Genomic DNA, 27,030 nt, shown 5'->3' on the forward strand with positions numbered 1-27,030 from the left:
AAATTTGGCATGATGATAGCTCACATTCCCGATTAACATATAGGCATATTCTTCTCTCAAAAATCCTTTCGGGCTTCGCCCCAGTGGCTCTGTAGTTCCCCATGTTAACCTCATGAGTATTCATGTTTAAAGGGAATTAAAGAGTTTAGTCAGCTGTTTCAACTAAAAAAGTTGGTTCTATTATAAGATTTACCAACAGGGTGCAGCTCTTAATTTTTTTACATTTATGTAAACAGCTAATTTGAACTAAGCAGCAACAAAAAACTGTGATACGCAAGAACTGTCATAGTAGGATTGTTTACTGTTATGTTTATGTTTTTAAAGTCATGAATAGTTTGTGATTTTGTGTGAATTCGTAATAATTTCTTTTTCTTTATTGTTTAGGTGAAGTGGTAGAACGTTATGGCTATGGTAGATGTGTAATACCATTAGTATACCGAGAATTTAAAGAAGCAAATTTTATCAAACTGTGTCCTCCTCCATTGCAAACGCAAAGCTCGAGTATAACTGCAATAAGCATTTTAAGCTTATATGCCAACCCCGTACGAAGGTCGGGTACTCTGCTAGTATTGTATAACATTATTTTGAAATCTCATTATTTCTGCTAAAGCATTTTAATTTAAGGTCAAAATATCTAGCAGATGAACAAACGCGACAACAATCATGAGTAAAAAACTTTTGAATTTAGCTGATACAACTAACGCAGGTAACATAATACGTTAAAAAGTAAAAGTGTGACCAATATATATTAAATTGTGCAAATCTATTGTGGTCACCTACACCTCTCATTCTCTAATTAGACGGCCAGCTATCAATATTAACTATTATCAAAACTATATTTCCCCCTGAATTAATTATTTCTGCTAGAACCTCTGAATATCAGATAAGTACAATGTTCAACAATATTATTTTTAAATCACAACCAACAACAAATAGGAATTTTCGCTACTTTTCCTCACACAAACTATCAGCACTATCAAATACAAACAACCGTTATCAGAACGTCTTAACTGGAACATTCACTGTATGAGTGAGTCTTGTTTCAACGATGATGTGAGTTTTTTACTGTACTTTCTTATATTTTTACGATGAAATAGAAGGGTAAAGGTTTGGATTTTGGTTTCTTCTACTATTTTAAGTACGAAAATCCTAAACACGAATGAAAATTTATAATCCCTACATCAACAATACTATGTATTGTGTGGATAACAATCTTACTGTATTGTTTCATAATTTTTTTCATATGTAAAATAATATTTTTATACTATGATATTGTAACACTCAGTTATTGATAATCATCATGATAGTTTCGTCTTTGTATTAAATAGTTTTGTATTCATCGATTTTAATAATTTTTTCTCTGTGGTCTAGTAACTAGCTGCCAGCAGACAAGTCTTGTTTAAAAACGATAAAACTTTAGTGGAAAAGTGATATGATACTGCTTAATATATTCGAAATAGTTGGTATAAATTCGGGTTTGACAATTAACGCGATCTATGTTTACGTAACAAGGTTCAGTATTACAACTAATGATTTGGAGTTCACAGGCCATTTATTAGGTGAAAATGTTCTGACACTACTCAGTCTCAAGATAGAGACCTTAAAAAAATTGTTTACAGGTTAACAATTCATCGACTGCTATTTCACATTTCCGACGTAAAAATGGGGAATAAACCTTAGACAGTATTAATACAACTTTGATTTTATGATACTATTGGATGGGTAAATCAAGTGTTTAATTGGTTAAACACTTAATATTTTGAGGATAAACTAAACCAAAACTGGAAAGGTTGAAGCTCTACTAAATTAAATGGTGAAATCATGTGAATGTTATAACATAATTTATACCGATTCCGGAATTCGTCGATCGTGAATTAAAATATTTTATACTAAATGAAACTTACTGGTTTGTTCGGATTGTTTAGTTTCTTGGTTGTCTGTCATGCCAGTGTTCGTTTCACCTTCCTTTGTTATGTCTGTATCTTCAACTTTCTTCTCCTTCGGTTTCACCGCCTGTCTCGGCAATCTGACCATCTCCTTTGGCTTCTTTGTAATTTTGTTTGGAACCCTTCCTCTAGAAGGAGCAGGACTTCTCTCAAAGCTCTTCGATCTTCTTACAGGCTCATCCTTAACTTTCAGGTTCAACAATGGTTTCTTGGATACCTTAGAGACCTCTTTCGTTTCACTTTTCTCCGTTCCTTTTTCACTTTTACCTGTTCCTTTAGCAAAACCTCTTGCGTTTTCTACTGCATGAGCAATAAAATATCCTTGACTGTCTCCTTTCCCAAAGGTTACAATGATATCTTCAGGGTCATGCCCAGGATCAGGTAAAACTGATTCGTCTTTTTCGTCCTGGCTAGGATCTTTATCTCTACTTTTGCTTCTTGACATTGATCTAACTTTCCTTTCCCTGCTTTTACTCTTATATGTTTTTGGGTTTCTTTCTCGGCTTGTACTCCTCTTTTCTGCTCCGACATATCTTCCCACACTCTTGCTTCTTCCTGCCTCTCCAATTTTCTTGACTCTACTTCTACTCCTTTCTGAAACTCCTACATTTGCAGATTTACTAGGAATAGGTGGAGTGGCATTTTTCTCTGTTACACTTTCTTCACTTTGTTTAACTTCTGTGTTCGGAATTTCATCTTTATTAACTAAAGATTGTTCTTTAATGGCACTTGCTATATTCTCTTCTTCGCCAAACAGTTGATCAAATTCCTCATCCTTGTCAAATTTTCTGTCTTGTTTTTCTGGTTTTCTTTCTTTCTCCATTTCCATTTCCTTCGTGCAACTACGAGAACCAAATCCGCTTCCATTATTAATTTTAATTTTAAACTCCTCGCCAAAAACTTTGATAATTTCTTCTTCAGGTTCGTCAAACAAGTATTTAGAATATCCACGGTCATCAAACTCACCGAATATATTCCTTATACTATCATCATCCTTATAATCATCAGATTTTTCAGTAACATCCGCCAAACTTGGTTCGTCTTTCTTCTCATCATCTTCTTCTTTCTTCTCATCCGCACCACGTTTGTCCTCTTCTTTCTTCTCCATAGTATCTTCTTCACGGGTAAGAACTACGTGCCTAACACCTCGAAGATATTATAGAGACTGACCACGATGGACGAAAGAATAGCGGTGTGATTTATAAAGGGAATTATTTATTTTCCCCCACCCTATATATCCAGCTCACCGGAAAGGCGGGGCCGGTCCCTTTAATACAGTTAAAGGCCCGGGCAACGCGAGCTTTTATACTAAATCATGCGGCGGGTTAAAAGTGCTGCCTCTGGTCAGTGTAAGAATACAAATTACGTCGCGTAACACGTGATCGAACACAGTCTGACATGGAACAAAAACACTTTGTTTACCTCGTGACGTCAGACTCGGTGCAACTCATAAATCTGGAGGCTATAAATAAAAATAACTTATTCCCTATAAGGGAAATTCGCTAAAAGGCTATGTTCTAAGAATTGCTGTATTTTGACAAGTTAGTTACGTTATGGATTACTGATATATTGAGTTTGTAGATTTAAATTGAAGACTGGAATTGTTATACAGTAATGGATATCTTTTGAAAGAATCAAATCCAAATGGGTGGTCTCAACCATTCATTTTAAATTTCAGTTTATTAAATACCACCCTGGGTTTATTGACAAAGTAAAATGATTATAACATAGATACGACGGTGCTGGTTTCTTACAAATATATTTAGTTAACATTATGTGGACTCAACAGTGTATACACAAAAGAGAGTTATATAGTTTATCTATTAAGAACCCGCAATTTTAAATTGCGTTCAATGTATAATTATGTTGTTTAGTTTATAATTTAATTCCAACATCAATATCAATAATGTAAACTCAAATTAAATACAACAACTTTATAGGCTATAGTCTAATATTTAGACTACTTAAGTTAAAAAGTTTCATCTTAAATAAAGCAAGAAAAGCCAAAGGTTAGGTGAAGGCATAACGCATATTCAGACACTTCAGAACAAGAAATTTAAATTTTCCCACGGCTCATGAAATAACCTGGCTACGTAACTTGTGATCTTTAAATAAATCAACAAAACTTAAGAAAAGGTTTCTCTCTGTGTAATGTAATGTTATGTAATGTAAACAAAACTTTGATAAAAACTTTGCCTACAGATGTTTGTCATACCATTAAATGTAAATAAAACGCAAGGATAGATAGCTTATCATCCTAAAAAGGGGTTGTAGGAAAACAATTTTAACTTCTGATCTATAAGTATAAAAGAGGATGTTCGTATATATATATATATATATTTGTTTGGCAGTGATAAACTCAGACACCGCTGAACCGATTGCCACAAAACTTGGTACATACGTGTAGAATTTCATGGAACAGGTTTATACACCATCAATTTCGTGATCCGTCCAATCGGCTCCGCCCCAGTGGCTTTGGAGTTTCCCATGTTAACCTTATGAGAAATTGAATTAATGAATCTTAACAGCTGTTTCAATTAAACAAGTTGGTTCTGTTCTATGATGTTCAATAGCATTAAAGTTACAAGGATTACCAACAGGGTGCAGCACTATTATTTCTTTTACATTTATGACAACAGCTAATTTGCAACCAAAAGGTGAGTGAGCGTAGCGATCGAACTTCAACCTGGAGGCAAGTTAGCGTAGCGAACGAGCTAACCTGAAGGCAAGTGAGCGTAGCGAACGAACTTCAACCTGGAGGCAAGTTAGCGTAGCGAACGAGCTAACCTGAAGGCAAGTGAGCGTAGCGAACGAGCTAACCTGATGGCAAGTGAGCGCAGCGAACGAGCTCCAACCTAAAGGTGAGTGAGCGTAGCGAACGAGCTCCAACCTAAAGGTGAGTGAGCGTAGCGAACGAACATCAACCACGACGTGATTGAGCCATGCGAACGAGATCATTTTGAAAATTAAGAAGTTAAACGGGGCAAAGCCCGCGGGTTACAGCTAGTTATTCTATAAATTAAAAGTCACTATTAACGTACTAATGTGCTCTATTCAAAACTTTTTGGATTGAAATTCCTAAAATTTGTTTCTGTGAACATTTATCTCCATCAATGTTCTGTTAGCTTTGTAAAATTTTCAAGCAATTATTCCCAGTGTCTTGAATGGTATTTAATATAAGAAGCAGCTGATATTAAAACAAGTTGCTTTACCCGAGCTTTGCTGTGGCGTAAAAATACAGAAGAGAATATTGCGGGTCCTTAAAATCTAATGTAAAAAACAGTTACACGACCACTATCGATTGTAAAGACAAAGCTAAGTCCTACTTAATGCTTATTTAATGAGGATTTTTTACTGTTAATGTATTTGCAATGAGCTGTGTGGCCATATCAAAACTAATAACTTTATCGTAGTTTAAACATAGAAAATATTTAATAGGAATAAAGAAATAAACTCAGGAAAAAGTAATAAAAAAATTATAAATGAAAGCAAACACAACAACCGATGCATATTCAGTATTATATGTGACTAAACACAACCCTTTAATTAAGGTTCGTGCACAAGAAAAGGAGGGTTACCGAAAAACAAATACTTCAGGAAGTTTCTCGTCAAGACCTATGATTATTCAAGTATGCAGTTGATAGGTGTGCTGCTTACGGTTTTCTTAAAAATGTGGGTTCCTTATCAACTTTATAGATGGTACTATTACATCAATTTAAAATGTAGTAAAAATGAAATCTTTAATCCCAGAAAAACCCTTTTTAAACTAACACCTGCCACAAAAAGAACTTAAATATTATTGATATTATATACATCAGGAATCACAGTGAGCATATTACAGTAATATGCTTCATCGGAGGGTTTTAACTTTAATCTCTCTAAAGACTCATGTTCTTTATAAAATAAGTAGGAAAATATTTTGTTATACCTATATCTTTTTTTATATATTTTATATATATAATCTTTTTTTATCTAATATATAAAATTCTCGTGTCACAGTGTTTGTCTGCAAACTCCTACGGAACGACTTCACCGATCGTTATGAAATTTGGTGTGTAAATTCTGTAGGTATGCGAATCGGACGTAAACTATTTCCCGTTTCGAAATTCTTAAAAGGGCTCCGCCCCAGTGGCTCTGGAGTTTCCCATGTTAACCTTATGAGAAATGGAATTAACTAATCTTAACAGCTGTTTCAATTAAACAAGTTGGTTCTGTTCTATGATGTTCAATAGCATTAAAGTTACAAGAATTACCAACAGGGTGCAGCACTATTATTTCTTTTACATTTATGACAACAGCTAATTTGCAACCAAAAGGTGAGTGAGCGTAGCGAACGAACTTCAACCTGGAGGCGAGTTAGCGTAGCGAACGAGCTAACCTGAAGGCAAGTGAGCGCAGCGAACGAGCTCCAACCTAAAGGTGAGTGAGCGTAGCGAACGAGCTCCAACCCAAAGGTGAGTGAGCGTAGCGAACGAACTTCAACCAGGACGTGATTGAACGATGCGAACGAGATCATCTTGAAAATTAAACGTAACGGTACTTTCTTTCCATCTGTCTGTCTTAGGGGAAACCTATAACTTAGGCGATACGAAGTTCGCCGGGTCAGCTAGTATTTATATATATATAGCGAGGCCCATAAAACTTATTTGATAAACATGTGATTGGTATCGTATTAGTACCATCAACTAAACTAATGCATACCTGTTGCTCGAAATCGATTATGATTTGCCAAGGAACTAAAATAATTACGACCCTTATCCCATAGTGATCATTTAGCCAATAAACTAGTAGGCATCCTATTTTGAATTTATGATTATGCTTTAATTCAAGGCTTAATTGTGGATTAAGGATTTTAACTTTGTCACTGCATCAATACGTTAACAACTGAAAAAGTTCCATCCATAAAAATATTATTGTGAGTTAAACAATTGTAAAAAGTATAAAATTAAAAAGTCATCGGATTTTCAGTTGGATTTCGATTAAGGTAAAGAACATTTCCATAAAAATACTAAAATCTGCTTATAGTAAGTTTGTGTGTCCAATAATCATACAAATAATATCATACGAGGACCCGTGCGCAAACTGTGTATTTTAATAGAGTTAAAAGTCTCCGAGGCATAAAGAATAATGCAAGACTCTTTTACCTTTCAAACATAACGTCAAAGTAGAAAATTAATATCCAAGAAACAATCATGACAAAATTAATATAATCTGAATGTTCTTAAGAGGCAAATATACCTATTAAATAAATAAAACTACTCATTTACAATATTTAAAAGAGTATAATAAATTTACGTACCTATATTATGTTTCAACCGTCAAAAAAATTAGCCTTGACATTTATTTTCGATGAACTGTTTTGTTTCTTGTTTACAATTGCAGTGGTCAAACATTTCAACTGAAGGATCAGCTGTTAAATTAATTCAAATTTAAACCATAAAGAAAGTTGGTCAGCATCACTGGATCTTTGAAAGGGAACTCTAGAAATAAGTTATACGCTAAGGGGAAAGAAAATTACCTTTTTGGACACAATACGTCACTTAGCTAGATCATAAGCACTTAAAAATCGGGTTAGTATTACAGCTGAAAAAGGGATGCTATACATAAAATCTTTATTGTAAGTACATAGATGTATCTCTTACCCTTCTTCTCGTCATCCTTAGATCCACCGCTTCCCTGAGAAGTTTTGTCGTCATTGTTTCCTTTCCCGACGCCTTTTTTACCGGCGCTAGGCAACATTGTTCATTCCGACTACCCTGAGTCGTCACTCATTTTGGTCCAAAACACGCACTGGAAACTCTTATACACATATTTGTAACGTAAATGTATTTAACACAATTAACATCTCAACAGAAGTAGCTGCACACTCATTAACAGCACTGTCCTCCAACCCCCCATGATTTGAAACTGATGAGTAATAAACGTTTTGGATGGTTAGTAAACTTTTCTATTTTATATATTTCCTCACCTCACTCAAGTTTTGTATAGACTACAGTACTCTCGATAGGGGGTATTTCTAATCAGACACGTGACTATAGGTGAAGTGAAGGGATCGAGGGAGAAACTAAGGTTCCGCTCCAGTTGGGCTACGGTACTTTGTTGAGGGGGTTAGGGGAGGGAATTTGCATGCTTCGACCAAATACAGATTTCCCCCAATGGCGCGCGTCCTGACTTAGGGGGAGGGGGTGGCAAGGAACGGTTACTTTCTTACCTTGTAATGTACCTACTGGGGCTGAGACCTGTCATTGATAACGGAGACCTGTTAATTTCTCCACGTTGTATTTATTCATCAATTACAATACCAATTTTTTTTATTAGATTGCTTCTCTCAGATATTTTTCTATTCCTTTCCTTTAGGGTTTGTTAGCTGTTCTGTCTGCCAAAAACGGTTTTGGTTTTCATTATTTTGGCGTGAAATGTTTCTTTGAAGGAAATTTATTGATTTCTACCTGTCTATTTTTTAAAACATAAGTGATTTATAAGATTGCAACGTTATAAAATACTCAAATATTTAAATTAAACTAAGAAACTAAGAACGAAAATACTTTTAAATGATTGGAAACATTTTTCTACCTTCTTTTTAGGTTGATATAAGAAACGACAGAATCACACTAAAATAAATGGTTTAAACTATCAAATCGATTACGTGTATGTAAACACTGTATTTATTTCCAAAGACTTGGTTGGATAAATAAAATGCTATAAAAATTGTAGAGTACTTTGAATACAATTCTAAATTGGGATTTGAATAAATGTCATTCTTTATTAAAATAGTTCTCGTAAAATGAGTTTTCACCATTATCATATCATTGCATTAGATCATAAGATTAAATCGTCTTCTATAGAAACGGCTTTTATTTACATTATTAGTTATATTTTATACACATTCAGTGCACACGAAAATATAAATAAACAACTTTTTCAAACTTCAAAGATGAATCTAAAAGCCCGAAAAGAGGTCTGTGGCTATTCCTGCCTTTTGCATGACTTTTACCCGTAAATCAACACTGAAGCTGCATATGATTACTGCAACAATACCACATACGCCAACTGTAAATCTATTGTTTGTGTCTAGCTTACATCTATATTTTACATAGGCATTTTCCAATTGAAATTTTAAATCGATTCTGTTTTAACAAAGTAGTTCAATATCATTTGGCAACCATGATGATGAGAAGAGATGTTCCTTTTTACTTTGAAATTGGTTAACCCAACTAGTTTTCATTGAACGAATTGGAACCGATCTTACTGCATGCTAAATATTAAGCAAGACATTAAATTGCCTCATATAGTTTATAATTAGTATGGATTTGTAAGATTCGAGGGTTTTTTATTAGCAGTGACAAAAACATAAGCAGTGTAAAACGTCACAATAAAAGTTAACCCCTGTAAACATATGGTTATTACGTCACTTATTACCTATTGTTATGTTTTACGGTAACTACAGGAAAATTCACCGTGCAATTCATGTGCGAATTATTTTTACTGCACTCGAGAAAATAACGTAAACGTGTCTGAACATAAAAACTATTTCCGAGCTTGGGGTAAATCTTAAAATGCCACCGACATATTGCGCTAGATATAAATGGCTGATTTCTGTCGGAATATGATGTTTTTTTAACAAGCTTAACTGAGTCAACTCATTGTGAAATAGCATATTTTATGTCATATTAATAAAACATAAGTTAGAAAACAGAAGGAATTTCAAGGGAACTATTAACCATTTTTAAATAAGAAATTGTAATAGCTGGTTAATACAAATGGGCCGTCTTCTTCAGATTCTCGCCCGTGAAAATCACAGGTACTCTGGTAGTACAAAATAAAATATTGACACAGCTCTAAACCTAGAACATACAGTAATGTAGCCTATACCCTTTCCAGATGTATCGTAGGGTCAAATATCTACTTCATAAAAATATCTATTGAACAAAACCCCTCTCATTACGTCCTTATGCCACCAATTGAACTGCCCAGACAATCTGGCCTTGATATTTATAAATGTCTAAAGGTTCACCAGTGATGTTGCACTCTCCTACTTCCACAACCCGGGCAATGAGCCTCTCCACTACCTGACCATTGGCCAGCTGGCCAGTACAGCGGCCACACGATGGCCAGACAATGTGGCCTTCATATCAGTTCTGGACGAGGCCAGATTCACCTTCAGAGACATAGATGAACAGGTACTTGATTTATCTCTTATGTTGACTCGTTTATTTTGATTTCATTCCAAATTTTGAAGGGTTTTGCTGGTCTTGAATTTGGTGTGGGAGGTGCGCGTTCAATCCCTGTCACATCTAAAAACTATTAGTGGGTTGATTTGCTTTCCTTTAAAATATTTTGAGATGCTTTCATGATAATTTCCAATGATAGAGATACTATAGTGTGTTGTGTACAAATGTATGTATATCTCCTAACCTTTTATTTAACATGTGTACTGGCCCAATTGTGGCCCGGACTACTCCCAGGTAGACGGAGTGTCAGGAAACAGGTTTCTTCATACAGACTATAGAGCTTTTCTGTATTATCTTAGTATCCATTTTACAGCTCGTGAATGCGTGTCTGTAATTATTTTGTTGAAATAAAAGGGAAGAAGCGATGGTTTAGTAAATTCTGTATCAATTTGTAAATTGGTGAAACAACAATCAACCGTAAACATCAAAACGCACACATGCTGTAGACTGTAGAGAAATATTATTTAAAATTGTTTCTTATCTATTAGGATGACAAGTCTATAACAGTGTGTTCAATCTATGGTTTCAATGACAGGCTCTCAAGTTGGCAGCAGGGTTGCTGGACCTTGGGCTAATGCCTGGAGACAGGGTCGGACTCTGCAGTCCCAACTGTTATGAATGGCTAGTGACATTGGTAGCGACTGCTAAGGCTGGCCTGATTATGGTAAGTGACAATAAACTTGTTTGAATCAATAATTGTTGTAAAAATACGATAAAGTCCATTTATTTGTGTCGACAGTAAATACATGAACAGTTTCATTCTGTCGAATATTTGTCATCAAGAAATGACTATGTCGTTGAATTACTGAACTTGTCGTCTTCCGAAGACATACTTTGCTTTTACTTATATCAATATAAGATATTGTATTACCACCCCATAAATACAGCCTCAAAGCTGCAAGATTTATTGGTTATGACGTATCATGTACTGTAGATATATAACACTTATACATCGTCATATTCGAATAATAAATGACAAATTTGTTCATTTCAATGTTAAGCACTATAGTATCAATTTCACTAATCATATCATACTCGAATGCTTGCATATCGTGGGATTATCTGGATATTTAAGTGAGCCTAAAAATATACATGTATAATATATGTGCATACTAATATAATATGTATTAATAGGTGGCAGCCCTCAAACATGTAAATTTATAATACTATAATAGTAATAGTAGCTATATAATTGTAAAAACAACAATACAATGGGCGTTTTACTAGTATGATCGTCGAAAAACAAGTAGCAAATCAGTAAATACAAGTTAACATCATTCTGCTAAATTAAAACATATAGTAATTAATTTTTTTTTCTAAAAAAACAAAGTAGGCCTAAAGAAGTTACAGTTTATCAATTTTTCAAACCATAAACAAGAGATAAAAATTTGTTAATTAGGTAAGGAGTATAAAAACGTAAATAAATGGACAGTGACAATGCTGCCAAAACTTATCTCAATTAAATACTGAGTTAAGTACAGTGGTCGGTTTTAATGACACTTTTAGGTGGTAAAATATGTTTGGTATAAATTAATACTGTAAATACAAAAATCTCTCTAAGGCGTTACCGAACTTGCCTTAAAGTCTTTTTCATTTGGATGGTAAATCTAGAAAGGATTGTTTAAAGTTAAACCTCCTTGCGGTTCAACTGTTCAAGTTACTAGAGCACTGAGTTTTCAGGTTCAAATCCCTCCATTCGCCAATAGTGTTTTAACAATATTGTTTTCAGCCACCGTAAACTGTAGGTTTTCACTTCAAGTGAACAAAAAATAGGTTTCTGAGAACTTTCTCTTTGGACTATAAGACAACTCAATCAACCTAAAGCCATAAGATAATAAACCAAATTACCCTCACAGGTGTCTATGAACCCTTCATACATGGCACATGAGATTGAGCATTGCCTAGACAAAGTTGGAATGAAGGCTATCATAGTCGACGAGAGCTACAAGACCCAGTTATATTACAAGATGTTGTGTGACATTGTACCGGGCTTGTCGACTCTGCCAGAAAACACTACTATCAGCTGCAACAAGCTGCCAGAACTGTCACATGTGATTGTACTGTCTGAAAAACACTTGCCGTAAGTACCAACACGCATTTAAAATGTAAAAGATACAAGAGGGGAACATCTGATAAAGTACAAATATACATTCAAACCAGCTAATTTCTATATTAGCACTCCATGGCAACTTAGAAGGCCACTGGGGCGAAGTCCTTACCACTTATTGAGCTAATTTTCGAGGTTGCACAACTTCAGAGTGAACTCTTTAAAATTACACCAAAAACGTCCAAATCGGTTAACAACTGTTGGAGGAGTTTTGTTCATAAAATAATCCCTTCCAAATTAATTATGTAAAGATCAATAAGTAAATCAATCAAGGAGAAACTTGGGAAATTGGTATTCAAACATACACGTATATTACCCATCATACAGCTGAATGAAAAGTATTAGCTGTATTTTTTAAACAAAGTATTTCAACGGTCATTCAATTTTTCACTGATCCTCATTTATGTTCAATATCAGTAGTACAACAGTTTTCTATAAGTATAAAACATAGGCTTAGGAAAGTTATTTGTGTTAACAATCAATGAACCAATCGTATACATCTTTTTTGTCAAACAATACACCAGCAGTGTGCAATTAATTCGGAGGTTTAAAGAGTTATGATAAAAATGTATATCGGAATTCAAAGGAGATAATTTTTTTTCTAGTTGCACATAACTTTTATGTATCAATATTTTCCCCATTGGCTGGCCAACCATATTGAAAAAAAACATATTACAAATTACTATCATCAACTTTGTCACTTATTACTTGTATGTTACAGGGGATCTTACAGGTTTTGCGATATCCTAGAACGAACCACCAACTACCACAGAGTTCTACAACTACAGGCCAAACTGAGGCCTGAGGACATAGTTGTCATACAGTTCACCTCTGTAAGAGTCAAGTGAAATATGAATAAATAGATTTAAGAGGATAAAGAGATGGAGTTAGTGGCATACACATTATAAAAGAAAATTATATCATCTTGTTACTGTTTTGTAAATAGAAGTACATGTTTTGGTGTGTTGATGAATACCGATGACTAAAATAAGATAAGGCTTTTATTTTCTCTTTGGTAAAACCCCCAAAGAGCGAGCAAGGATAAAGATTGGCTTATATGGTGGAAATAGTTTTTTATTTTATTTTTTTTTTATAGGCTATATTTGGTTAAATAACAATAAACGAACATTATTCAATGTATTCACACACTAGTGTTTCGCTCAACACAATACTTAAAAACAAATTTTACAAGCCTTACCTTTGTACACAAAAATACGGAATATGCTACGTAAATGTGCTAGAACATCTTAAATCCTTTTCAATAGTGCGAAAATAGTTATTTGTGCAACTAGTGAGAAAAGTGAGCAATTTACTCACTCGAGAGAAATCCTTACTCACGAGCCGTAGGCGAGTGAGGAATGGTTTCTCGAGTGAGGCAATTATACTTTGAACTCGAGTTGCACATTATACTTTTCCTACAGTTACCATAAAACAAATAAATTAGTGAAGAAACATAACCTATTTTTACACAGAAGTGAACTTTTAATATAACATTTAACGTGAAGTGACCACTGAGCTATATAATAACTGGAGTAACCACTCTGTGTTTTAAACGTAAATTTTAAACTGTGCAAAACGTACCACTGTTTTTGCTGGTTTTGTTTCAGAGTTTCGTTTTGTAAGGTTGGCCGGGTGATCGGGTTGGTGGGACTTGTCAAATTAAAGGCAAGATCAAGATGGCGTCATTCTGTTTTGTTGATACAGTAGTAAACAAAACTCTGTCAACTCAACATTATGATTAAAATATAAGTTTATTTATTTATTTTACGAGCAAGAGCAACCCATTTTAACAAGATCATAAACCGATAGTCGTTATTTAATCAAATGCCATAGGGCTATTGGCCTAAACCAATATCTCCAAATAGCTTGAAAAGAGGTAAATAAGTTAGTATTTATTTACTATCAAACAAAAACAATATATAATGTTTCAAATAACTTTAAATACAGAGGTTTTAACGTGCAATAACTTAAATAAGTTGTTGATACAAGTCCTTGAAATAACATAACCCCAAATTGCAAATAAATAGTATGGTTATGTTAGAATGAATTGGAATTGTTTTACAGCATCCCACCAACCGATCACACGGCCAACCTAACAACACGAAACACCAAAAACAAACCAGCCAAAACTGTGGCACGTTTTTCTCCAACGTTTAACCAGAGAGTAGTGACTCCAGTTATAATCTATATCTCAATGGAAGTGACAAATACAACAGTACAACAGCTGACCAGCTGATTTACAGCCAGTGCTGCCAACGTATTTCGCGCGCATACGACGTTGCCTGCATGTTACGCGCTCACTATTTAGTGCCTTCACGTTGCAAATCTGGAGTGAGACAAAGTAATTAGAGTGGTCTCACTGATGAGCGAATTGGCCACTTTGCTTTCTCAAATCAGTGAGAGAACATGTACATTGTTAGGTAACTGTAGGAAAAATATATTTATCAGCCAATTATTTATCATATAATTGAATACAGCTAAATTCTGCATTAATTTCATTTTGGTCGTAAACCTTTAAGGGTTTAAAAGGATCAAAGAATGTTGTTAAGGAATACGTATAAAGTAATTGTTTTCAACCAGATTTTTTTATAAAAGATCATTTAATTCAAGTATTTAAGGGGTTTAAGCAATATTAGATATGTAAGCTAGTACAACTTGTTTCAGGGAACGACCGCTTCACCCAAAGCTGTACCGTTGTCTCATTTTTCGTTAACCAACAACTCTTACTTCTACGGAAAGAGACTTGGCTTTGACAAAAAAGTAAGTATTACCATAGACTAACCGTTTTATCTATGGTATTACCGAGACCGTATGTGGCCTAATGGAGGATCTTCGTTACACACAGTCACACGAAACGTGTGAATAGTTCCATTATTTGATGGGTCGTTTAAATTGTCCTGTAATGCCTGGAATAGGACGAATTATTGTTGTGAATTGTGATACATTTGTTTTTCAAAAGATTGCTCCTTGGCTGTGAATTAAGTGGCTAAACTGTGTCATAATGCGTATTTGTGGTGTGGTGGGAGACCGGGTACAGTTTCTTAACTAGGCTATCCTAATATCAATCGAAAATTAATATCAATTCGATTACTAAACCTTCATTAATATTTTCATAATCAGCAAGTTTGGTTAGGTTAGGTTATAACAGTTTCATATTATCCCTAAAACAAATTTTGCTCATCCCCCCTGGTCGATCTTTCCACCCCCATACCCGCCGCACCGTGGAACCGGTCACTGATACTTGGCCGGCACTCGCCATGGCTGTAAAATGACCCGGGGTCGCCGGATTTCTACCCCCGGATATTTACCCCCATGAAAAAACGCCTACGTCACTTTGACGTCACATGTATGGGGGTATATTTCCGGCCGTGAACTTTTAGGATGGATAAATTATTATTTATTCAATCAACTCGCATTTCACGGCTAACTTAACAGTTGTAATTAATCAAAATGCTAATAAACCTGACACCGGAACTTTACCCCCGGAAATCTACCCCCAGACATCTACCCCCGGACATCTACCCCCGGACATTTACCCCCAGACATCTACCCCCGGAAATCTACCCCCGGAAATCTACCCCCCGTGCTACACTACGTATCGGCCAATATTCATTGTTGTAGTTGATTTTAGTAATTGGTGTATACAAATAGTCAATGGCTCTTCGTTTAATAATTACCCTCTAATATCTAGTATTAAGCATGTGATGTGTCGTTGTCTTGTTTAATGTCATCTATCTTCCCAATTCATTAAGCTGTAACTGATTTAGGTGTCATTTTTAAGTTTAAGATTCAGTGCAACGCAAATGGTAATTAAAAGGGATATTTTGATAAAGGGCTTCAAAAGTTTAACCCATAAGCATTTGATTTATTTTCAGACAGTGATTTAAATGGTTGAACAATTTTCACATACGGTACACTAATAGCTAACGGCACATGTACGAGCGCAGATCGTGAAATCTAAAACATGTCACTGAAGGAGGTTATTTTCTGATTACTAGTGGTAAAAAATGCAATTAAATGTTGATAAAATGCCTGCCACAGGTTGATTAATGAATTAATATTTTTTTCCATTATCAATTACCTTCTAGTAATACGAAATAGCATAATCCCTATGTCGTAGACACTATCCGGAGTTTTACATTGGCCAAAAAGTCTAGTTGTTTACACAAATAATTAATTGTAAAAAATAAAACATAAACATATTTTATGATTGGTTCTGGTTGTCAATGCTGGTTGTGAAATAACGGAGAATAATGTAAAGAATAAAATTTGATATTTCGGGATAGGGAAGGTATTTTTACCTCATGGTTCTTTTGGGTTTACGAATTTATTTAAATGAAATTAGAGTTTAGTATGAACATTGCTCAAAATTATATATTTTTTGGTCAGTTTTACGTTTCATACATTAAAGAAGCCAAAACAAGTCTTTATCTCAATTTCTGTCTTGTCTGTCAAGGCCCAGAAGGCATTTTACGTGGCCTTCTTATCAAAAACTAGAGCATCGATCGTGATTAGATTTAAATAGCCTTTTGGATTCGGTGGATTGACACGAGTGTCTTAAGCCATTAAAATATGGCCTCACTACTTTTGAATTAAAAAATTTTGTTCAAACCCCCAATTTTTTGCATTTTTGTCAAGTTTACTCCTAATGTTTACCAGTAATTTATGAAATACTAATAATTTGTTTGGAGAATACGACATCTATGAAATAACGAACAGCTGTGAGAGATGAAAAGTTGAAAAATTAAAAATGGTGAATTTTCAATCAAAAAGATAGTTTTTAACGCTTGTTTAACGTCTTTCTAAAAGAAAATTAACATGAAAGGCTTAGGGGTCAACCTTTTGAAGCCCTAATCAAAATATCCTTTTTAATTACCATTTTGCTCTGCGCAAGATCTTAAGCTTTAAAATAACACCTAAATCGTAACAATCGGCGAAGTAGGTCGGGTGAAAAAGGACTGTTACAGCTTATTGAATTAGGAAGAGTACCTGGGGACCGAGCTTTGCTCGGGGAAAATCATTAGTCCACTCTGAAAGCAGTCTTAGTACTGTATTGGAGACACATAGATCCATTCCCAAACTCCACACGGCTCGCCTTTACTACGTCCTACACCATTTCCTACGTCATGGACCTGTTTCCCTCCATTTCCATAGCACTTTAGGATTGTAGATACCTTAATCTAATCGTTATTAACAGTTCCCACACTCCGGACAGCTCGTCTTTACTACGTCCTACACCATTCCCTACGTCATTGACCTGTTTCCCTCCCTTCCCATAGCATTTCAGAATTGCAGATACCTTAATCTAATCGTCATAAACAGTTCCCACACTACGGACAGCTCGCCTTGACTACTTCCTTCGCCACTTCCTACGTCGCGGACCTGTTTTCCTCCCTTTCCATAGCATTTTTGGATTGCAAATACTTTAATCTAATCATCATAAACAGTTCCAACACTCCGGCTACTCGCCTTGACTACTTCCTTCACCACTTCCTACGTCGCGGACCTGTTTTCCTCCCTTTCCATAGCATTTTTGGATTGCAAATACCTTAATCCAATCATCATAAACAGTTCCCACGCTCCAGACAGCTCACCTTGACTACTTCCTTCACCACTTCCTACGTCGCGGACCTGTTTTCCTTTCTTCCCATAGCATTTTAGGATTGTAGAAACCTTAATCTAATCGTCATAAACAGTTCCCACACTCCGGACAGCTCGCCTTGACTACTTCCTTCACCACTTCCTACGTCACGGACCTGTTTCCCTCCCTTCCCATAGCATTTTAGGATTGCAGATACCTTTATCTAATCGTCATAAACAGTTCCCACACTCCGGACAGCTCGCTTTGACTACTTCCTTAACACCTTCCTACGTCGCAGACCTGTTTTCCTTCCTTCCCATAGCATTTTAGGATTGCAGATACCTTAATCTAATCGTCATAAACAGTTCCCACACTCCGGACTACTCGCCTTGACTACTTCCTTCACCACTTCCTACGTCGCGGACCTGTTTCCCTCCCTTCCCATAGCATTTTAGGATTGCAGATACCCTGATCTTATCGTAATAAACAGTCCCCACACTCCGGATTGCTCGCCTTTACTACTTCCTTCATCACTTCCTACGTCACGGACCTGTTTCCCTCCCTTCCCATAGCATTTTAGGATTGCTCATACCCTTATCCAATCATCATAAACAGTTCCCACACTCCGGACAGCTTGCCTTGACTACTTCCTTAACACCTTCCTTCATCACGGACCTGTTTACCTCCCTTCCCATAGCATTTTAGGATTGCCCATACCCTTATCTAATCGTCATGAACAGTTCCCACGCTCCGGACTACTCGCCTTGACTACTTCCTTCACCATTTCCTACGTCACGGACCTGTTTCCCTCCCTTCCCATAGCATTTTAGGATTGCCCATACCCTTATCTAATCGTCATAAACAGTTCCCACACTCCGGACTGCTCGCCTTGACTACTTCCTTCACCACTTCCTACGTCACGGACCTGTTTCCCTCCCTTCCCATAGCATTTTAGGATTGCCCATACCCTTATCTAATCGTCATAAACAGATCCCAGACTTCTCACTGCTACCCTTGACTACAATGTATCGAGTAATATTCAGTATAATCTTTGCTAAATGATGTTTTTCCTTTTGTACTGTATTTGTAATTTGCTAGTATACTGTGGGTAGTTGGCTTATTATGAACACATGCTACAACTTCAAGTCTTTTGTTTACTTTTTCCTTGTTATTTAATTCAGCCAACAAGGTTACCTAGCAACCCATAAGACTAATGTTAAAAAAATGTGATTTTCAGTTTCATTTTTCTACGTAATTAGATTTTTGTTGGCAGTTCTAACTGCAGTAAACTCGTTTTTAGGCCAGAATTAAACGATTTACAACATTTGAAGAAAATCGTCGGAACCGTTTTCGAGATCTTTGTGCAAGCAAGCATACATACATACAAGCAAACATTGCTCGTATTAGAGTATAGGATAGATAATGTTAAACAAGACAATGACATATCGCATGCTTTATACTGGATATTATAAGACAATGATTAACCGAAGAGCCGTTGATTTCCGAGGGTAGAATTCCGGGGTCAGATATTTATGATTTAAACACTGGGGGTAGATGTCCGGGGGTAGATGTCTAGGAGTAGATATCCGGGGGTAGATGTCCGGGGTAGATATCCGGGGGTAAATGTCTAGGGGCAGATATCCGGGAGTAAATGTCCGGGGGTGGATTTCTGGGGGTAGATGTCCGGGGGTAGATTTCCATGCTATGGCAACAATTACATCACTTTATAATCAAACAATTAAATGTTGATTATTTAATAATATATTGGGGGTAAATTTCCAGTCGCGGGCCGTGAATTTTTCTCGACCGTGTTTAGGCCCCGCCCCTCGTGACGTCAAAATGACGTAGGCGTTTTTTCATGGGGGTAAATATCCGGGGGTAGAAATCCGCTACCCCCGTCAAAGTGTTTAGGCAAACGGCACTCTGCCCTGCACTCCTTTTTGCTATAGAGGCTTTAAAAACAGCGTAAAAATTATATATTTTGAATGACCCATTTGATATTGGTCGTTCACACAGTATTCAATTACACATTACAATACGTTTTAAATCATTATACTTAGCCTAATAGTAGTAAAATTTGCATTACCAGAGAAAACTATTCTTGGTTTAGGGATCAAGATATCAAGTCTATTATGTTAAGGAGCAAGCGCTTATGTGTAACGGATCGGCGGTTTATGTGGATGATATCGTTTTACTCGCTATTGTGTCTATTGCATCCAAGTCATTTTAGTTTTTTTAAGCAAACTTTTGTATTTATGCCTAAGAAGTCAAGCAGCTGAGATGACCTGCCCTAAATTCCTGTCTCAAATAAAGTAATTTTCAAATATCTCATTCAATTAAAAATAGTACAAACAAATACCCAACTAATTAATTATAGAATGTAACACTCGGATTATTTGGGGTGCTTAATGAACCAAGCTCTATTATTTAATCACTCAAAAACTACTTCAAACAGACTTTTATTTGAAAAAAAATTTTCTTTATGCTCAAAAATTATTATGATGACCTAAATAAATACACCCCCTCCCCACATCCTATTGTTCCTTTTTTTCTTCGTTAGCCACCAAGCCACCATCTTAATTACTTATTAGGATTCCTATCATCACATCTAGACGATGGGCTTCCACGGTCACAGCAGATTGTCAATAATTTAGGTCTTCGGGTGATGGCCACTTACTGAATAGTGGTTAGCCAACCACTATCATAACTGGAGAACGTCTATGAAAATTGATAGATGTTACTCATCCGAAACGTCGGCCTCTGGTCTTGCTCATTCAACTACTGTATGCGATCATCACCCGAAGACCTAGATTTGATATTCTTATTACAATTAACTTACCAGTTGTAGTTATTCTCAGCCCTTTTCTTGCAGCACTTCAAGATCCTTGCTCAGTCGCCGTTCTTCCATGTCCTAGGGTTTGTCGGAGCGATGTTACCAAGCCTCATCTTCGGCGTTACTCTGGTACTTCCATCCAGGACCTTCAGTGTTGCCAACTCTGCCGAAACCATCAAAAAGGAAAAGTAAATAATGGAACACTGATTATATAAGCATAAATAGAGTATTTGAAAGGGTTTCTATTCATTAGATAAAAAACTCTTTAGAAGTTGTTTATTATTTTAGCCAGAAGAATTCGTCGACCTATTAATCTTCGATTTACAGCAGACATACTTATCTTCAGAAAACGACATATTAGAAAATATATTTTTGTAGACTGTTATTTAGTCCCATTTAGGCTGCAGTAATCTTAATGGGAAACTTTCTAGAAAGAGTCAATTAAGTAGCTGAGACATTTTCAAATAAAAACACAAATAGATGTCTGAACTTCTTCTTTAGATGCACGATGCTGATAGGGACTCCCACCATGTTCCTAGACCTGTGTGGCTATGTGGAACGTATCCCGGTGGAGGAGAGGAGTCAGTATATCTCCCCAGAACTCGTCCTGTGTGGGGGAGCTATCTGCTCATCGGAACTGGTGCGGAAGATCAAAAACATATTCAACGCCAAAGTCCAGGTTAGAAATCTTCTGCAATGTGTGTAGTCTCCTGATTTACCGAAAAATAGTATAAAGTACCTATTTCAGTGCAAGTATTTGGGGAAGCGAGCTGGTATAGTGGTGGAGCGCGAAACTTCGACCCCGAGGTCCTGAGTTCAAATCCCGCTTGTCACTAATGTGCTTCAAGTTGGTTAGTTTATAAAACGTTTCCGGGCTAAGGAGTAGTGTCATCGAATGTAAAGGTGGGATGTAAACAAGTACCTGTATCGGTTATCCAGCATAGTTTATGTGGCAACTATAGACTCGGTTCATATGTCATTAAATGTTGTCTCCACCCAAATGCCCGTCAAATATTGTTGTGATTTGGTTGCATTGAAGTTTTATCGTGTAATTTGTTAACAATTTATTATTAACAATAGAGCATGGAAAAGAAGCAGTGCTCATAGAACGTTAGAACACAACTACTAACACCTCTCTGTTAAATGTAAAAGATTAAATCAAAACCAAGTTACGAACATTTATGATTCGTTTGAAATATAATTTTACAACATAATGTGCCATTTCCATATTTAGATTTTGTTTTTGGTAAATATTATTTACAATTTTACCATGTTTTACAGTCTGCATACGGCCTTACTGAAGCAACAGGAGCTGTAGCTCAATCAACCCTTGAAGACAACGAAGACCAAATCACTAAAACTGTGGGCAAGGTTTCAGACCATATGGAGGTTGGTGATATATAATCGTATGTAAAAGTTTAAAATAAATATTATTCCGAGTGTCATTCAATGTGAAGGTGTTTGTCTAATGGTTAGAACACGAATCTTCTGTTTTGGGATTTGGTCTAAATTCCTCCAATTTCCAACTGTTGTTAGCTAACGTCTCGGAAGAATGCTCCGAGAGTTTGATGCCAAACAGCTGTATGGACCAACCTTCTAGAATGGACTGGTCTTTTAGTTGACAAGAAACACTTGTATTGGAGGATTCTCCACAACAATCATATACAATTATATCCAATCATATACAATCCATACAAACACATGAAACGCTTTAAATCAAATTTGTTAAATAAATATAATAATTTATTTTTTCCAGAAGGTTAAGAGTAAACAAAATTGAAGAACAGGTGGTTGTTTTATGAACTACTTAATTTTTTAGACTTTACTTTTTCAGTGCTTTTTCAAGAGTAATGAGTTTTCGCAGTTGCACATCCATCAGTCCCAGTTATTTTGAATTATTTTTTGTCAACTGTTTTTGAACTCAAAAAGTCGTCCAATCAAGTATATAAAATATAAATATTACGTACAAATACTTTGCATTTACCAAAATGTTCTTGTGTCTCCTCGCTCTTACTCCCGAATTTCCCACTGTGCTTCGAACCTCGATAACAAGTCTTTTACCTTGAAATTAATTTACCCCTAACCACATGTTATTGCAAACCTCGATAGTTAACCTTGATAACAAGTCTTGAGTATGTTTTATCTATGATAATACCTACGAGAGTATTGTTATCAAGGTTCTACTGTATTAATTTTTGACCAGGTGAAGGTGGTTGACGCTGACGGGTTCACGGTTCCCCTCGGTATGGCAGGTGAGCTCTGGATAAGATCTTACTCCAACATGACAGGTTACTGGGAGGACAAGGAGAATACCGACGAAATACTCAACCAGGATGGCTGGCTCAAATCTGGGTATACTAGAAGTAAATGTGTGTTGGTGTTAAAAGGGTTTAAGTTTGTGATTCTGGATTTCAGTCTATAGATACTGGAACCAATTACAATTATAAATATTTCTTACAAGAAATAAAAAAGCTTTTTAAAATGACAAAATACTAAAATGATAAGTAATAAATTTGGATTCATCCAAACACAATAACAAATATAAATATTGCTGACGACTACAGGCATAAATAAAACCATAGACTTTGAATAGTACATCGATACTTCTTATTTGTTAACGATCTTCAACACATTGAAATATAAAGCCGTTTTTCATGTTGCATTCTGTTAGTTGCGATGATATTAAGACTGAATATGAGTATCTTTTTTCTGAGGATTTTTACAACGTGTTATTTACACTTTGGTTAGTTATAATATACCAGAGGACAAACTAATAGCTGCGAAATTCTGTTAACATCATTTTCAGCTGCTTTAATAAAAAGAATAAAAACTTAAGTAACAAAACACCCTAAAGCCAAATTTAACGTAAGTGTGTATCCTAGGTGTGTAGCTGCGAAATTGTGTTAACATCATTTTCAGCTGGTTTAATAAAAAGAATCAAAGCTTAAGTAACAAAACACCCTAAATCCAAATTTAACATACTTTGTATCCGATTTAGTGTGTAGCCTCAACGAAAAAAGACCCTTCTTTAGGTAATTATACTAAATTTAAAATTATTACAATTAAATTTCCTACTACTGCTAGTCCTCTGGTTTTTTCAAAGAAGGTGTTACAACAGTTTTTATACGGTTATCTGATTTACAGAGACCAATTCATCATGTGGGAGAACGGGTACGGACAGGTGGTCGGTCGGATCAAGGAGATGATCATTCGAGGAGGAGAAAACATTTCTCCAAAAGAAGTGGAGGAGTATTTAGTTTCTCATCCTGACATCATAGATGCTCAGGTATTGTTGTATCTTTGATTTCAAGCATTTACTGGACCAAAATTCATATTTTTCACGATTATGGAACTTTTCCTTGGTCAGACTATTTTTAGCCTTAACGAATGGAAAAGAGCCATCTAAATTTAGTTTTGAAATATGAATAAATAATCATTACATAAGATAGTAAATAGTACGATTTCTGAAATAAGTAAGACTAATCCTTTATTTTATGACATTAAGAAAATTTGAAATATTTTCCTTGGAAAAATATCTTACAAATATTACATTTGTTAGCTACATATTCCTTACATTACTAATGAAATACTCAATTCGCACAATTTGCTTGGATATACTGATTAAAGTGGTTTAAAAAGGTCATCTTGTACAATATAAGAAAACATACACACTGTACTTTTCATAGAAATATATCAATATGAAATAGCATCCATTACCCATAGTTTTATTTTACTATTTAACTTTATAAACCATCTTATCTATTCTAAGGTGTACGGAGTGTCCAATGAGAGACTAGGAGAAGAGGTTGGATGCAGCTTGAGACTGACTCCCGGAGCTAAACTGACTGAACAAGAGGTCAAGGACTTCTGTAAAGACAAAGTGAGTAAATCTAATTGAAGCATCACGGAAAATACCCTTTTATCAACCAGTTACCCTTTTTTGTGTCTTTCAAAGATCAGTTTGTATATTAGATTTCAACTTACTACAAGATTCCTGTACGTAGAACGGGCAGACAGCTAGTTAAAACAATATTATCTTTAATATAGTTATTAGATTGATAAAACTACGAATATACAATATTTGTAGATACATTAAGAGGGATTTAACTAACTCAATCAGATTATAGTTATCTAAAAAAGAAGCCTATTTAAAACCGTTATACAGAAAGTTTGTCTGCAGCAATCTTTGAAACGCACTCTACAAATAAATTTAAGGCAAGGGGGGGGGGGGGGGGGGGTAGCCTAAGCTTAAATGACACCTTAATAATAAAAATCGGTTAAGTAGGTCGAAAAAAGTTACAGACAAATCCTTTACTTTATTCAGTAAAGACTGAAAGACTGCAATAAATTGATGAGAAATATATTATATAAAATAAAAATATTTACAATGGACTGGCTCTTAGATTTTGACAAAGCTATGATATAACAAGGTAATAATAGGTTTAAAGTAGGCCTACTAATTTCTTAATTTAATGTAACTAATCAGGTTTGACGCTGCTTGTACTTTAACATGTTTGTCGTCCTCCTTCCTAGTTAAAGGTAGTTATAATAGATTTGCTTTTACTCAATTATATTTCTAAAAATCTTGAAATTAATTCGAAATAAATTGATGTTTACTATTTAACTTACATAAACTATTTATTAATCAATGTAAAGACTGTCACCGTAGATTCAAAATGTAATTTTCGGCTTTTGATTTTAGATTGCCTACTTCAAAATACCAAAGTACTTCGAATTTTTAGAAGAGTTTCCAAAAACCGGTTCGGGCAAAGTGCAGAAGTTCAAACTTCGAGAAGAAATGGAGAAGAAACTTGGATTACGAAAGTAATGATGATGTATTTAGCTTTTATAAGCTGATTAAAAACTACAAAGAACACTACATATTGTTTTTATATTACTGAACACATTCAATATCTAACACAAAATAATTCAAGAAGGTCCGCTATATCTCACATTCCTCACACTGGCGAATTGCCTCCAAAACTCATGCAATGACAGAAAAAATATTGAAACAAACATGTGACCATTTTGCTGCCAATATAAAATAAATTGAATTCCTACTCAATTATGACTCACATTTAGGTCATTGGGAAACAGTGGAATCAGGAATCTGGCTTCAAAATCATGATTCAGATTTAGGTCATTGGGAAAGAAAAGGGGTTACTAACGTTTGTTTAACTTTTGACTGCAAACAGTTGTTTTTATCCAGACAGCATGCATTTGTTATTTATTTCAGTTTACACAAATCGTGGTTATTTGGATTGTGATATACAGTATAGTTCAACATATCACTTATCCCGAAAAATAACAAATCCCTAATATGGGTAAATGTTTTAAACCTTTAAGTGAATTTGCAGAAAGAAAGTTTCAGTGAACAGCTGGTTCGTACTTTATTGGTGATGTACATAGTCAAACTTAAGAGAAAATATGTCTATTATCATAACAATCTTGGATTTTAAAGTTTGTCATTTTATTTAAAAATAGGTCAGGCCATGCCAAAAAACCTACTCACCAATTTAGTGAATACAGGAAAGAGTTCTTAGTTCTGTATTAGGTATTCTCTTTGATTCAAAGTCGGTAGTCTATATTATATAGACTACAGACGAAATTATATTTTTATTTATGCAGATGGATAAATGCACAAATATTCCAATAGAAAATTAATTGTATGGATCATAAACATAAACAAATTACGTAACTGGTTATATTATTCAAATGGAACGGTAAACAATTTCAAAACCAGATGTTAAGGTTATTGTCATAAGATTCAGGCCAATGACGTAATTTGTTTGTGTTTATGATCCATACCGTTACTGTTCTAATATTTGTGGCTAAGTGTGTGCTACTTTACTTGAACTGCTAGTAGAACTTCATTCGGAACGTTTCCTCTAAGTAAAAAAGAACGCCCTAGATCGGATTGCGTCTAGGTCGTGTAAGAAATTAATGACTAGGGAGTGAACCTTTGGGCTTGGGCAAACTCGCCCTAGTTCTCATGAAGTGAGATGGACGAAGTCCTAAAACAGCCTCAGTCCAGTAGGGTTTCAGATCTTTGGATTGGAACATCACGAAGAACATAAAAATAGGTGTTCTGAGGCTATTTTACGAAGAGTAGTCTTTGTTTTTAGTGGGAAGCCGATGGCTCTTATACCCATTGGAGTCCCAAACTACAGGCATAGACGAAGTAATATGGCTAGTCACCTCTGTGTGTAAATGAATTTTCACGACTACCCCTAAAAGTTTCGTACTACCACAAATACCAGAACAGAAACTGTTCTAGTATTCGTGAGTGCTACTTTAATTTGTGACCCACTTTAAGGCGAGAGCCTGCGTAC

The 27,030-nt window shown here is 35.4% G+C and overlaps 2 protein-coding genes across 2 annotated transcripts in view; one reads left to right on the forward strand and one right to left on the reverse strand.

Moving 5' to 3' along the window:
* Window positions 1-7,654, reverse strand: part of LOC128987954 (serine/threonine-protein phosphatase 6 regulatory ankyrin repeat subunit A) — an 80,899-nt gene extending 73,245 nt beyond the window's left edge. The window contains exon 1 of the mRNA XM_054409085.1: window positions 7,589-7,654. The gene's annotated coding sequence lies outside the window, so the exon portion shown is untranslated. The remainder of the gene's footprint in view (window positions 1-7,588) is intronic.
* Window positions 1,021-25,577, forward strand: LOC128987957 (medium-chain acyl-CoA ligase ACSF2, mitochondrial-like). Its single transcript, XM_054409089.1, has 13 exons — window positions 1,021-1,053; window positions 9,955-10,126; window positions 10,713-10,841; window positions 12,034-12,257; window positions 13,006-13,117; window positions 14,949-15,044; window positions 20,738-20,886; window positions 21,200-21,377; window positions 21,980-22,087; window positions 22,902-23,050; window positions 23,843-23,984; window positions 24,468-24,578; window positions 25,401-25,577. Exons 1-13 carry the CDS (start codon window positions 1,049-1,051, stop codon window positions 25,524-25,526), a joined length of 1,701 nt encoding a protein of 566 aa, XP_054265064.1. The 5' UTR covers window positions 1,021-1,048; the 3' UTR covers window positions 25,527-25,577.
* The last annotated feature ends 1,453 nt before the right edge of the window (window positions 25,578-27,030 follow it).

The sequence above is a fragment of the Macrosteles quadrilineatus genome, unplaced genomic scaffold (genome assembly GCF_028750875.1).
Source record: "Macrosteles quadrilineatus isolate MER2022 unplaced genomic scaffold, UCM_ALF_1.0 Scaffold_2__2_contigs__length_208266976, whole genome shotgun sequence".
NCBI lineage: Eukaryota > Metazoa > Arthropoda > Insecta > Hemiptera > Cicadellidae > Macrosteles > Macrosteles quadrilineatus.